General features: G+C 52.3%; 1 protein-coding gene across 1 annotated transcript; it reads right to left on the bottom strand.

Annotated features, from left to right (window-relative positions):
• Nucleotides 1-2,282: 2,282 nt before the first annotated feature.
• On the bottom strand, nucleotides 2,283-11,847 carry ACER1 (alkaline ceramidase 1). Its single transcript, XM_010123911.2, has 6 exons — nucleotides 11,740-11,847; nucleotides 5,717-5,831; nucleotides 5,207-5,345; nucleotides 3,954-4,091; nucleotides 3,237-3,374; nucleotides 2,283-2,451 (listed from the first exon to the last, which is right to left on the bottom strand). The coding sequence occupies exons 1-6, from the start codon at nucleotides 11,830-11,832 to the stop codon at nucleotides 2,283-2,285; spliced, it is 792 nt and encodes a 263-aa protein (XP_010122213.1). The 5' UTR covers nucleotides 11,833-11,847.
• Nucleotides 11,848-14,872: the final 3,025 nt, after the last annotated feature.

The raw sequence follows: 14,872 nt of genomic DNA, 5'->3' as shown, positions 1-14,872 counted from the left end.
GAGGCCCTGCCTCAGGCACTGCGATCCTTTTAAAGCTGCTTTGTGGGTTTCTTTTCTTTTCTCTCTTTCTTTTTTTTTCTTTTTTCCCCCCCTCAGGTTCCCAGGGCTGGGGATTCAGCTTCTGGCTTCATCCAGAAATCCCCGAGGGTTTCACATCCCCACGAGGCCTCTCAATGTCTTGATCTGCTTGAATAGGCATTTTTAACGCGGCCCCGGCTGTCATCGGGGCCTGTTACAGTCACTCAACTGCAGCAACATTGTTCTCGAGGCAGCGGCGCCCAGGACACCTCCCTTATTACCATACCGCACAGGGCATTCTGCTGCTGGATTTCTCTGCGGAGCATCACTCCAGCTCCGCAGCCGGAGGCGGTCAATTAGCCCTTCTCGCCCGCGCCCCAGCCTCCATGCCTTCGTGGCTCTCTCAGCATCTCCGGCCCATGGGGCTGCTGGCGCCTGTCCATCTCCGGTGGTCCTGTCGGAGGTGAAGGTGACCCCCTTTTCCTGTGCCAGGCTCCCTGGCAACGCGGCCTTTCTTTCCCAGTGGCCTCCTCCACCCCCTGACGGGGAGAGGGGCTGTGAAAGCCCCGCTGCACTTTTGAACTTGCTGCCGGCGCGCTCAGTGGCTGCGCGGGCCAGCGGCAGCGGAGGGGCCGAGCTCAGCGGGGACCCGGTGCAATTGCCCAGAAGTTATTAATAGGCTGGAGAAGAATGCGATGGGCTGGGGAAGGGGTGAGGCGGAGGGGAGGGCAAGAGGGAGCGAAATGGGGAGGGTCAGCGAAAGGGAGACGGGGTGATGGGGGAAGAGGCATGCAGGAGAGACAAAGAGGCAAACGGAGGGGGAGTTGGGCACCAGCGCGGGGAGGCTGCGGCTCCCCTGGTCCTGGCCCTTGTGCAGGTGTCTCGTCGGTGGCCGTGCTGGCGGAGAGGTGTCTGACCCTGGTGCCGGGGATGGAGAGGGCAGGGGAGCAGGCCTGGGGGTTCAGCCCTCGCGCACGGCATCCCTTTCCCAAGAAGAACCATTGCTCGGGGTTCGTGAGCCAAATTTGCCATCTAGTGGCTCTGGGGACCATTGCAGAGGGTCCCACGAAGCAGCAGCGTCCACGGGAGGGCCAGGGTACCTTCTGCCTCGGAGGCCAAGCCCGCGGTGCTCCTGCTTTTGCTTTACTCACAGGGGCACCACCAGCCCGTGGCTCCTGGAGGGACGTGACCTTGTTCTGGCTGCCTTGCAGGGAGCCAGCCTCGGCCGCCCTGCCCGCCCCTTGGTGCTCTCCAGAGACAGTCCTGCTGGTTGTGCGGGGACCCGGAGCCACCACGGGATTCAGCTCCCCGCTGAAACGCAGCAAGGCTGGCAGAGCAGGAGCGTGTCCCGTGGCTGTGAGAGCAACTTCTTCGATGCTACACTGTGGGGAGAACCTGGAAAGCATCTCTTTGTACCCATGGCACAGCAGCGGTCTTTCTCTGAGGCTTTACGTCTTCTCTTTGATCTTGCAAAGGTACCAACATGTTTATCTAGTGTATTGGCTCCTTACCTCGCTCGCTTTCCCCCAGCAGAGGAGTCTCCAAGTGACACATGGCCATTGGAGACTCTCAGAGCTGGGGAGGAACAAGGGCCACTTGGGGCTGAAGAAGGGATAGAGCCTGGGGTAGAGCACCCCAGGACCTGGGCCGGCAGAGCCTCTTTTGGGCTGTCACCCAGCATGATTTATCTTTATAAACAACTCTCCCAAGATCAGAGAGAGCTTTGGCCACCCTGGCTGAGGGAGTGACTGGCAGGGAACAGGGAATGTGGTGCACACAGGGGACGGAAAGGGCCTCAGTGCAAGTCAGTGTCCATAGCTTTAATGCACAGCTCTCCTGAGCAAGACTACATACATCAATAAATAAAATCAATAATAATAATTAGAGCAGCCCCAACAAACCAAACTGTCACCAGTTTGACTTCTGTGTTCTCCGCTGTGCCCTTGTCAGCAAGGGATGCTGCCGCTTGACTGATGCAGAAGACACAGAAGCAGCACCGTCTCCCTCCCCTTCTCAGTGGGAATCTGCTGGAGGACGAGATCTTCGGTTCCCTAGATGCCAGTTTGGGCAGAGTCTTCCAAGGCACCCGTGGGCTCCAACCCTGCTTCATGCCCAGCATCACGAGGCCTCAGCTGCTCCCTGCCCCATCTGCTAACCACATTGCCCTTGTCTGAGGAACAGGCGCACAGCCGAGGTGGTCCCCATGCAGATGCACACGTGTGTCACGCACCTCGTGCCCGAGCAATGCCTAAGGGCGACCAGCTCTAGCACTGCTTGTGGGGTTCCTCCAGGGCAACGTAAGGCACCACGACAGGCCAAGAGTCACTGGGCCAATATCCTAGCTTTGGCTTGAACGATGGCAACTCGTAGACGACGTCAAAATACATGACCAGTGGGCAGCAGTACAGGAGAGACATGGCTATCAGCACATGCCTGAGAAAGAAACAAAAAAGATATTTGTTGAACAGGGGTAACTCCATCTGCTCCTCCTGCACCTTGTAGCAGCTGGCATTGCCACCATGAAGTTAGAGCCAAGGGGCACGGCAACGGCAAAGGTCGCAGTCCCATGATGAGTGCTGCAGGGAGTGCGAGTCCTCCAGGGACTCTAGGATTCCTCCTTCCTCTGTGAGCGGGAACTGGGGCAATTCCTTGCACAGAGGGGATGGGGTGATATAGGGAACTTAAGCCCCAAACCAAACCGTCCACTCCACCTCACCAGGCCTAGCCCAGCAGCACTGAGTGCCTGTCTCAGTCATCCCAGTGATTTGTGAGGATGAATCTGAGAACGCGTGCTACGTGCAGCACTTACAGCCACATTTGGCCAGGCGATGAAATGCCTTGCCCAAGCAAATCACTGGCTCTCAATTTGGCTATTAAAATAACTCAAAGAACATTGCACTTCACGCAGCTTCCTGGGAGCAGATGCAGCCCTTTGAAAGCAAGCTGCTTACCTGGAGGGACTTTTAGAACAATTTCATTTGCAAAACACAATTTGGCTGGTGCAGAGGAAGTAAGGGATACTAAGCAGTGATTAGAACCAAATCCTTGGGCTGGGGCCAGGGTGAGGAGCAGCATCAATAGCAACAGAGGAAAGGGGTTGGGTAGAGATGTGCCAGCTCCCTGGTCGAGTATCACATCCCTGCTGCCATTTCTCCTCAGCTTCTTCAGCCCCCGAAATGTTTGGGCTGGGGTGCCTGCCTCTGCGCCAGAGCCCTTACCAGAAGCTGTGCAAGTAGGGGAAGCTGATCGCCTGCCAGAGCCCGCAGAACCACCTGTCGCTTATCCAGCTGCTGATGGCCAGGACCCACCACACCACCATGACTGCAGCCATCCGGTGAACCCTTTTGTCGTTGCACCTGGAAGACAGTGCGGGAGAGGGAGCAGAGTACCGTGTTGGAAGGAAAGTGAGTTTTAAAGAGGGCTAGGTCCTGTCTGCAAATGGTAAAGCAACAGGGCAAAACCCAGCGGGTTTCTTCTGGAGAGTATTCTTCAGACCACAAGGACTGGAGAAGTGTGGCTCTGTAGAAAGGGTTTCTGACTTTCTGTGGGTGAGGATGATGCTAAGAGATGCCAAGGCACTCTTATCTTTCTCCCCAGATCCTGGTGCATTCTTCTAACCCCACACTGGTTCCCAAATCCCCCACAAAGGGGAAAGAGCTGCAGAGATGGCAGATGGGGAGGAGGAGATACGCTTGTCCCATGGATTGTCCCCATTCTGCCTGGCACCTGGGCCAGATGGCCTTCTTGTATCACACTGCCCACAGTCCTGCCTGTGCCTCTTCCCAGTCCCTCCCAGGCTGCCCCAATTCTTTGCAGAGCTGATAGTCCAACACATGGCTGATGATTCACTGTTGTGCACAGAGTCACTGCCAGGTGTGATCCTACCAGGAGCATGCAATGGACCTGCAGATAAACCCTCTCAGCCCCCTCCTTACTTTTTCAGCTCACGCCATGTCAGGTACAGCAGGTGGAAGGCGATGCAGTTGAGCCCGTAGGCATTGAATGCTGGTTTGATGAAGGACATCAAGGTACTGATCACAGTGGTGACACCAGTCAACCAGAAGAAATGCTTCCTAAAGAGAGTTGGGAGTCAGTGTCAGTGCCCCCCAAGTTCACAGTATGGAAGGATAAAGATGGGAGAGGTCCTGCTCATTGCCTGAGAGAGGAAACCCATCTCCAGCATCTCCAATCTGTTTGCACATGGCTGACCTCAGCCTCTGCTGAAGTCCTGGCAGGAAGGCTGAGGTATCTGTTTATATCTGTGCTTTGCCCGAAGCCCCCCAGTTAGTCCATGACAGAGCGGGGAACACAGCCCAGAAGGTAGCTTGTGCATTTTTATGGTGATGCCAGAGATGAACTCCAAACGGGGAAGGGCTGCAAAGCAGGAGTTGCAGCAGTGGTGGGCAGGGACTTGAGCCTGTAAACATGCAGATTTGGGCTGACTGAACAACAATAGGGCTCAGAGCGGCCTTTCACATGCAAATCCCTTCTCAAGTCTCTTCCCCTCTCCCCCAGCCATGTCTCCACAGTGAACTCCTGGTGACCTCCTCTTTGGCATGGGAAGAACAGTCTTGGAGCAGACCCTTGCAGGGCTTCTAACTGGGCTGGCTCAGAGGGCTCCAGCAAGCCTGCCAGGATGGGACCATCCTTTGAGCAAAGCCCTGCAGGGTTCCTGTTTCTGCTGATCCATGCTCACCCAGTATCTTTTCTGCTGAGCTCCTCTAGCCCAGCTGGCCCTCCTGTAAACAACCTTGGAAATGTGGGGTGTTCACTTGGATCAGCTTGTCCTGTGGGAAACCCCATCAGCCTTCATCTCTGTGGATGGCAGGGGATGCCACAACAGTTTAACAGCATGGGTAATTGAATGGCAGTGCTCAGGAATGTTTCATTTCCTAATTAATTTTAAATTCTCCATGCAAAGTTTCCTCTGCAGTTTCATAAAGACAAGCAGCTCCAGTCGGCAGGAGCCCAGCATAGCCCTTCCCCATGGGAGGGTTTCTTACTCTTCCTCTGTCAGCACATCCACCACTGAGGGATGGAAGGTCTGGTCCCAAAGCAAACTGCAGTAACCTCAATGCTGACCCCTTACAGGAGAGCTGGCTGGGGGCTGGGGGAGGGTGTGTGGGTCCCAGATGTCGTTGTCGATGTCCCATCCCTCCCCTCAGAGCCTGCAGCCTCTGAGTCATACCTGCTCTTGATGCACCTGGGGAAGTAAATCTTCGGGTACCAAAAGGAATAAGCCACTGCCAGCGTCCAGAGGATGGAGAGTTCATCCAAGAGTTGTCCCACATAGCTCAAGGTCATGTGAAAGTACACGGAGAAGATACCTGCAAGGAGCAAGGACAACCTGTGTCAGCAAAGCTCCCCGCTCGCAGAAGCCTGTCTAGCCTGGGAAATTCTAGGGGCCTTTCCTAAAGTCACACCATTTCTGAAGGGCAGGGCATGGACCTTGCCGTCAATGGAGACTTGAGTGAGTCAGTCCACACAGCACCACGAGTCTCTCCTGGGCTGGAAGCCATGCATCCACAGCCAGCAGGAGCCATGAGCTGCAGGACTTCAAACAGATGCGGCTGCTCGGTTGCCCACCCCAGCTTGCCCCTGTGCTTCGGCCACTGAGAACCAGCCTCCAGAGGTATCATGAATGAGCAGTTGGGTTCTCTGGCAGCCTGCCTGGTCTTCTCACAACCTTGACACCCACCTACGCAGAGGAGCAGGGCAGAGATGAAATACAAGGGCAAGGCACGCTGCTGACAGTACTGCCGGTTCAGGTAGAGCAGGGCAGGAGAAAGGACAAAGAAGCTTACATTGCTGATCTGAAAAACAAGAGGCACATTCAGCTTATTGCATGATCTTGGGCGAGTCCCATCCCACCATGTGCCTCCGTATCTCCATGTGTGAAGAGGATACTGATCTCTAGTGGAAAGCATCGCGTGGAGGCAGGTATTACTCTTGGCACAGGGAGAGGGCGGAGGCGTTTCTCCAGAAGCGAGGGTGGAACTGGAAGGACAGCTCTTGCTGTGACAGCAATGGCTACAGACATCTTTGCTCTCCCTGCAGGGATCTGTGGGGCCAGCAAGCCCAGAGTAAGCTGGTGTGCCCCTTTGGAGTGATGGTTGAGCTTCAGCTGCCCAGTGTCTTCAAACTTCATTCCCCTGTAGCTGCCAAAGCTCTTCTGTTCGCAGTCGTCTCCCTCTCCTGTCAACTCAGACCTGCCCAAAATTCTCTGGATGTCTTTTGCCCCTTTCAGCCAGCAGCCAGCCCCCTGTGAGGGGCTGGGTGGGCGTGAGGAGCTAGGCCAGTCAGGAAAACCATCATTTACTGGGAGTGGTTGTGGCGGAGAGCAGCAGGACAAGCAGGACGTTGGTGGGTGGGAATGGGCAGGATTGGGATGACATCCTGTAGTGTCACGTGCACAGCCATCTGGCCTGGAGCGGGGAGGTAGTCTGGACACTGGTAATTACATGAAGTCATAAACCTCGGTCAAACGTACCTCGCGACTGCTGCGTTGGCAGGCTTTGGTTTGTCCGGCGAGGAGGGGATGGCGCTGGGGCTCAGCCTGGGCTGGTTGGAGGTGACAGTGCTGTGGGGCACGGCAGATGCTGATGGGCAAAGTGGGGGAGCTGGGGAGGAGCAGCAAATGCCCAAAGCCTGGACCTGTCTGCTGGATGAGGCCAGCTCCACGCTGCAGCTACAGGGGAATGAAGTTTGAAATAATCCCTATCCTCTCTGGGTTCTTACCCTGGTTTTTTCACTTGATTTTGCAAAATCCGTAAAGGGATATCGCGGGAAAAATCTCACGCATGAAACATTGGGACTGTGGTGCTACATTTTACCTGCCAGACGGCAATTTGGGGCTTTGGAAGAGCAGGACAGAGCCATCTGCTAAAATGCCATTTGGCAAGCCACTGAGGTGACTTTTATCTCACCCTGACAATCCTTTTCCTTTCATCTTCCAGCTAGACGCTGACCCAGGCCCCAGGCCTGGAATCTGACCTCCACAGCTGGAGTCTCACCCACCAGCAGCCCTTGCACGCACCAGGTAAATGCAGAATCGAGGCCCGGCTTGTGATGTCCCGAGGGATCTAAGTTTATGGTAACAGGGCTGCAAATCACAGGGATGTTGTCGTAGATGTGAAACACACCATTCCAGAGGGAAACACAATTCATGCTTCGTGTAAGGTCTCTATTCCCTTTAACACCTGGAGATTAATCTTGAATTTCACTAAGGCTTTCATGAAACAAGTTGATGCTCCCGTTAACAGCAATTCTCAGGCCAAGTGTATTGGTTTTCTGTAGGCGCTTAGAGCCAGATCCGGGCCTGTCCCCATCCCAGCTATGGAAAGAGAAGTGCTGGTCCCACTTGCACGCTTGAGGTCAAACTGTTCGGAAATGATCGAGAAACCAAACCGTGTGTTAAAGTGGCAACTGTGTGGCAAGCGTTTCTTTTCCTGTGAAATGGTTAAAGAGGCTTTTGGAGGACAAGGAGGGAGAGCAAGAAGAGAGAAAGTGCTTGCAGAAAAGGCAGCAGCATGCAAGTGCCAGCGTGCACATCACAGTGAGGAAACGCAGGAATCTGAGATTGCGTACAGAGAGGGCTGAATCCCTGCTGCAGCGGGCATTGCGACAGTGCCATTAATTACATGATAGCAACGTTACCACTTCATTAATTCAGTATGAGATGTGCAAGATCAGATATCAGAGGGGAGGGATAATCAGGGGAGCTGTGCCAATAGGGTCGAAAAGATAGAGTGATTCCTTTCAGAGCAGCTAATGGCCGAGCTCTGGGGAGAGCTGCTACAAACCCACATCTGTGTGTTTTCATCACTCGTCGAACCCAAGCCCTGATTTGTTAGTGCTGTCCTATGTCTTCCCTTTAGGATGTGGCAAGCTCCATCTCAAATGTGGTTAGGAGGGTTTTGCTCCCGGTACTCCCATTAGGAAGTTTTTCCAGAGTCTCTGCTCTTGCTGAGTTCCCCCAGCATGGCTTCTACTCATGCCTAGCTGGGTCATACTGGCCAGGAGGCAGCAGCTTCCTCTGCCCAGGATGCCAGGGAGATAAGAGAGTGGTGATGGGGCTGAGGTGTGATTTGACCTGTGAGAGTGACTCAGCCCTGTGGTTTTGCACTGTGTGAGCTCACAGTGATGTCCTACTTCCTAACAAGTGTGAGTTCTTGCTCCAGCTGCCTAAGCCAAGCCCGCCTATACTGGTGTTTGCTTCTTTCACTAAGAGAAAAGTGAAACTGGGATCAGTGACATGGTTCTAATCCTGCTGCATTAGCAGGATCATGAGAAAGGCCCCAGGGCTTGTGCAACTCCGCACTTTGCAATCTAAGGTGGAGAGAGAGACCTGCAGAGAACCCATTTGCGTCTCCATCCATGAGAGGGTAGAACAAGCCTCCAAAACGAGAGAGCGATGCGTCTGTGATGCTGTGGGGTTCCTGAGCTCATGCGGAGGGCTGGGGCGCACGCCACAGCTCTGACACTCTGAAAGTGAGGGCTTCTCTGGGCATAATTATGCAATTTGCACCTGCAGTTGAGCTTATCTCCACCGATGGATGAAGCATCCAGCAGCTCTGGATATACGGCAGTGCCAGAGCTCCTGCTGCTTTGCTGGAGAGGCTGCTGGGGATTTGGGTGTCATTACCAGCATCCTGGATTGGTCATTTCAGGAAAGAAATGAGGGTAGAAAGACAAGTCCCTGACTGATGACCCTCGTGTAGCACAATACTGTTCTCCTATAAACAGCCAGAAGACAGTAAATTTCTGGGTCACTGAGTCACTATAAATAGTTAGTGCTTTGTTGCTGAACTGCATCCAATCATGAGCCACCATGTATTATTAGGTACTTAAAGATACTGTTTACATTCTTTGCTCGTACCCTTGGTGTTTATTTCTCATAAAAAGCATCCAGCCCAAGCAGACCTGGGAGAGAGTGCGGCTGGCACAGAGCAATTGTCAGCACCACATTGCTGCTGCTGGCACCAAACTACCCTGCTTGAGCCCCAGGCAGTGTTGGGAAGAAGACATTGAAAAGGATGCTCCCTTAGGAAGCCCTGCTGATTTAGTGGTGCAGGAGTCTTGGGCAGGAGCCGGCTGGATTCCCAGTTAGCCTAAAACTCTGGCAAAGTAATGCTGAAGTCAATATTTATATAATTATCACAAGGCAGACCAGTGAGATAAGGCCCATAAAGCCTGCCACAGGGAGGAAGCAGTCTGAATATGGGAAATGAATGAATGGAGGAGAGAAAAGAAGAGAAGATCCAGGCTGTTGGGATCGCATCTGAGATAGTGCCCGGAGCCCCAGCTGGATCTGCGACCTGCTGCCAGCTAGCAGGGGTAGCTAGAGATCTCGATCTGGTCCAGCTCCTATAGTCCTTTCTTTAGGGGCCATCCCAAGAAGCCTGATCCTGCCAGGGGTAGCCCAGAGGGTGAAGAGGCTCCCTCAGTGCTGCTGGATGAGAACCAGGCAGTGCTGGCCAGCGTGCAGACTGATGAAGGGGTGATGCCCAGGTTAAGTGATGCTCCTGACCACTTTTGGTTGCCAGGTCTGGCCCTGAGCGTGGTGCAGCCTTTGGGGCTGTTGTCAGATGCTCAGACAGCAGCAGTTTTTAGGAGAGTTTGCTGTTTTCTCTCCCCTTGTTTGAACAGGAGATCGCATGCCAGCCCTGATGCAGGCAGCTGTCAAGGCAAGTTTAGATCTCTGCTGCTTTCTCTAAATGGGAATTGCATCTTCAGACCGAAACTGTGGAAGTGGTACCCTCTGCCTGCACAGGCACTCTGCTGAGCGTTGCGGACTGGTAAAAGCAAGCCTGGCAAGAAGGAGATCAGTACAGGAACCAAAAAAAAGCTTATTTTCTACTGGGAAAGAGGTGCCCTGTGTTCTCATATAAAAAAGAACAAGGGCTGGTTTAATCACTGGGAAAAATCCTGCAGGGTTTGCTCTGCCCACATCTCTCTGTGTTTGTCGGTATCACACTAGTTTGCATCTGTGTGGAAACATGCGTTGGAGAAGTTTTCCTCTCCTGGAGGAAAGCTTCTCGGTCCTACTGAGTGCAAATTCATCCTGACAAGCCCGGTGCCTTGAGGGTGGTGTAGTATGGAAACGTGGGAGATGGCTGTGGCTAGTAGGGACCTCAGTCCAGAACTGGGCACTGGGGTAAGACTTTCAGGAATAGCTGCATAATTTAGAAACCTGGGACACAAAGCAACCTAGGCAGCTGGGAGTTAATGTTTTATGGGAATTAGAGGGCTTTGAGTCCAAAGAAAGACAGTTATGCATCTGGCCACATCAAGTGGTATCTGGCAGTGTGCCGCGGAGAAGTTAGACATGTTTTTGGAGAGTTCCTGAGATACCTCTTGGTGTGTTAAGCATCCTGAGCCACTTTGACGGGCTGGGTGTAAATCAGGTTCCTTGTGAAAATGGGATCAGCTCCAAAGACGCATTTGAAAAATGCTGCCTATAGATTAAACTAGGAGATTGGGCAAATTTATCTCCCCCAATTAATTCCGATTAAAATCGGAACTTTCAGATTTCCTATTGTTTGTGGGAATCAGCCCCTTCCTAGTGTTGCCAGTGACACTCCAAAACGCAGAGGCATTTGGCATTTCCACCTACATTTGCCCTGTATATATAAATGTTTGAATATAAGTGATTTCTGTGCCTCCTTTCTGGTTACGCCTTGCTCTGCAGCTCCGAGCCCATCTAGCGGGGATGCAGTGCCAGTAAACAGGCAACTGCACAACGTACTCAGTTGGATCCCAGAGGGAAGCAGGATTTGGTCTGGACTGACAGATCTTTATTTGTTAACTGTCTCGAAGAGAAGTGGCTATACGCAGCCTGAGCATCCCTCCTCTGAGACCCTGGCTGCGCAATTAGAGCCAGGGAGCCGCGGGACTCGTGTGAGGGAATTATTGTTATTATAGGCAATTTATTAAAAGCAGGAAATGCTTTTAAAAAAGAGGAAGAGACATTTCCATGAGAACAAGAACTTCTAGTGTTAGACAGTAATTGCTAAAAGTTGTAAACAAGGGCTTTGGAAGGTTGTAAATCCACATGCCTCCCCTGGTAGCCTGTTATTGCACTGAGGTAGGACTTCCTTGGAGAGACTAGTTATCCTCCGAGTCCTCTGCAGACAGATTCGGGTGCTTCGAGCCGTGCTTAAGCCAGGAAGCTGCATTCAAGGGACTGGTGGCAGATGGAGCCTGAATTATACAGGATCATACGAGGTGAAACTGCCTCACGCGTCAGTTTTTCTCTGCCTTGAGTTGCGGCTTCCCAACCTGCCTGACACGGTTCATGCAAGTGCTGTCTCTCCTTTCGCCACTCCTGTACATTTAGCTGGAATATATCAGCCTTGTGTGGGACTTACCCCACTTGGCAGGAGAGCTGCAGGACTGGTATAACAGGATCTCACAAATCTGGGCTAAGGAGCACTGCCAGAGTTTTCTCACTGGGAACTTAGCCCCACGCGTGCCAGAAGGACCCCTGACCTCAGCTCATTTAGTGAGCAATTGGCTGTTGTAAGCAATAAAAGTCCCACAATTTATCTGAAGCTTAGAAAATGTTCCCCATACCAGCACCCTCCAACAGCAGGAAGTTCAAGGGAGCGAGCAGGAGAGAAAGCAAGGTTGTCCCATCTCATCTCCCAAAAGCAGCTCCTGGGTGCCTGGAGCCGGCCGCCTTCGCACCCCAGCCCACCCTTCGGATGTACCCGCACTCACAGTGTTGTAGTACTCCGCAATGACCTTCGAGCGCTCAAAGTTGCCTTCGCACCAGTCGACTTCGGCACTCTGGTAGGAAAATATGCTCGGCATTGTCGGGCCACCTTTGCAAAAGGGAGAGGAGCGGGTTAATTTTGCACGTGGGGAAGGAGTGTGCTGCACGCCCAAAGGGAAAGGGGAGAAGCGCGTGCTGCCTGCCTGCCCCTTGCACACACGCACGCTTGTGTGGCAGCAGCCTGCTCAAGTGCAGCATCCTTACCCTGCTATGAAAGCTTCATCCTCTTCCCAGCACGCATCGTGTTGTGGAATATTTCCTTCTCTCTCCCCACAACACGGGAGTGACGAGTTGCCCTTGTAATGTTCTTGAACTCTGAGCTTGGGAATGGTCGCCACAGCCCCATCCATGGCGTTAACATCTTTCATCAGGGGTCATCGCTGCCACGCAATGCTTCCCCATTTCAGCCCTGTCCTTGTCACCCTGTCTTCTCCCTTCTCTTAGCTTTCTTTATGACTCAGATCTTTCTGCCAAGAGGACTCCCCTGTACTCTATGGACTGTGAGCGACCTTCTGGGAGTGGACGACTCTCAGGGTTTATTGCTCATTGGCTCTGTTCTTGTTAGTTGTTTCTCAGCATCTTCCTGAGGGCTGGAGCTCACCTTTTATGAGCTTAGCCCTGGAGCACCGGCACAGAGCGTGGATATTACCGGAGTCCTTGGCAGGGCTGAGCAAAGGTCTTGGGAGGTGCCTCTTCGCTGGCAGCGATTTCACTTTGAATGCATTTCCATGCAGAGCCAGTCCTGGTATCCCAGCAAAAGGCATCAGAGCTTCACACCTCGAGTGGGCTTCCTGCTGCCACGTCCCCCAGCCTGGCCTCTGGCAGTGCCCAGAAGCTGCAGTTACAAGTGGGATTCTAAAAAAAAAATCTAACGTTTTGCCTATTTTTCTTCCTCATGCTAAAGACTTTCCTGTCCTCAGTGTAAGCATCATTTCTCAGCCCTCTTTTATTCATTTGAAAAAGTAAAAGTTCTGGTCAGGTTTCCTATTTGGCATGTTTTGTTTCAAATCCTTGAGACTTTGGAGCTACTTTAGAAGCTGATAGACAGTTAGGGATGGGTGCCAACTGTAGAGGTGTTTGGAAGCACCATCCAACCCCTCTTGGTACACAAGAGCCACAGAAATTCCCTGGAGCCAAGCAGTTAAGTCCCTGGATGCAGTGTTGCAGTAACCCATCCAGCTGCGCTTCTCCAGGTCTGCAGAATGCGCGGGCAGCGGGGTGACACCAAGCGCTTCAGCAGCATCTCTGAGCTCCGGAGGCGATGGTGGTAAGGGGTGGAAAACAGAACTTTCTTTTCTTTGAAAATCCTTTCAGCTTTGAGTCTAACGTGGGGAAGGGAAGTCTGTCTTAAAACCACTCATCAGTTGATCACATTTTTGCGGAGAAACAGTCACGTCCCTGTTTACACCGGTGTCAGCTGAGCAGCACCACTGAGTTCAGCAGTTATGGTAGGTGAGCAGTGGTGTGAAGCTACCACAGCTTCCTCTGCTTCTCTTCCCAAGAAGTTCAAAGGGAGAAAACACACGAGTGTGGCACTAACGCAAACAAGCTCTTCTGTAACCTCCTACTCCAACCAGATAAACTGACTTGTGGATAAACCTCCACTGTTCAATTACAACTGCCAGTTAACGATGCCCTCCCTTTAATCCAGGCTGGCTGGTTCCCCAGAGCAGGTGAGATCACAGCTACAGAAGAAAAATAAAATAGATGGCAAGCAGATTGGTTTGAGGTCTGACTCTGCACGATCCTGGATTTCCATGTGCTCGTTCACACCGCGGTGACTCTCTCCTGATCCCTGGTGCTCTGCATTATGCTCTTACAGCGATGCAAGTAGTTGCGTAGGGTGAAAAACCATCAGACCCAAGATGGTAAATCCCATCTCCTAGCTGACTAGACCTCAGTTGAGAGTTGGTGAAGGGATGGAGGAGACACAAGATGGAAGAAGAAAAACGGAATAGAAAAATTGAAGCAGCAACCAGAGTGCCCAGCGACTGCTGGCTTGCTGCTGGCTCATCCCAGCCTGGCTTACCTGTGTTCCCTTGAGACAGACCAGCACTGCTCCCATGCGATGAGGCGAAGCTTCGGGAGCTCCAAGGTTTCTAGCAAAGCTGGAGCAGTAACCTGTCCCACCGCTCTAGCTCTGAAGGAGTTCCCACAGAGTGAGCTCACCGGGAGCACCTGCCAGGAAATGCCCTCACTCCGTCTCTAGGAAAAGTGTTGGGATGAGACAGGAGCCATGTGCACCCTCCAGGTAAACCTTCCCCAAAGGAAACATATTGGCTGGAGGGTTTATATCTGCGCACCCAAATGGGCAGGGGCAGAGAGGGAGGGCAGAGAAGCATGAGCTGGAAAGGTTGGAAGAGCGGGTAGAAATGCAGTCTGAAATCATCAGCGTGCCCTTAGGCGGGTTACCTGCGCACGCGCACACACCCCAATCCTAACCCTGCTTTTCCCGGGGGAGGGACGGATCCATGCAGCCTCCCTTCCAGAGCTGGGTAAAAACTAATTGAGCATTTTGCACCAAAAAACACACAGCAAGCTGATACTGCCTTGGTTTTGAGCCACTTTCCGCCAACTACTTTTTTATTATTAAAAAAAAATATATATTATAAAAAATAAACTACACTTCTTCTAGCTAGTTTATTTTATTATTTAGTTGAAGAATTGGCTGAATAGGACAATTCTGGGTGACATTTTCCTCCTGAATCCTATTCAGGATGTCAAGAAAATTGGCAGCAATTAAACTTTTGCCAAAAATCAACATTTTTTCCTCCATGTAGAGTTGGGAAAAGAAAAAAATATGTTGCTTCCTTAGACATAAAAGCTTATTATTTCATCAGCACTTCCTGTTGTAGCAGAGGGGACACCACGTTCAGCATCACGGGGCAAGGTCAGAGCGAGGTCCAAGGTGTCCCTGTCCATGTGCTCCCTGAAGAGCAGCGATCAAACAGCAGCCTTTGCTGTGACCCTTCCTATTTGCTCTGGGGGCTGGTTCTTTGGGAAGCTTAGCCGTTTATTTTGATAATTCTAGAAAAAGAAGCGTACCTGGGAGACCTGAGCTGTGCAACACCACCTTCT

Source organism: Chlamydotis macqueenii, chromosome 26 (genome assembly GCF_036417535.1).
Source record: "Chlamydotis macqueenii isolate bChlMac1 chromosome 26, bChlMac1.mat, whole genome shotgun sequence".
In the NCBI taxonomy this organism is placed as follows: Eukaryota; Metazoa; Chordata; class Aves; order Otidiformes; family Otididae; genus Chlamydotis; species Chlamydotis macqueenii.
The sequence above is the reverse complement of the archived record's forward strand: the minus strand, read 5'-3'. Positions and strand labels throughout refer to the sequence as shown.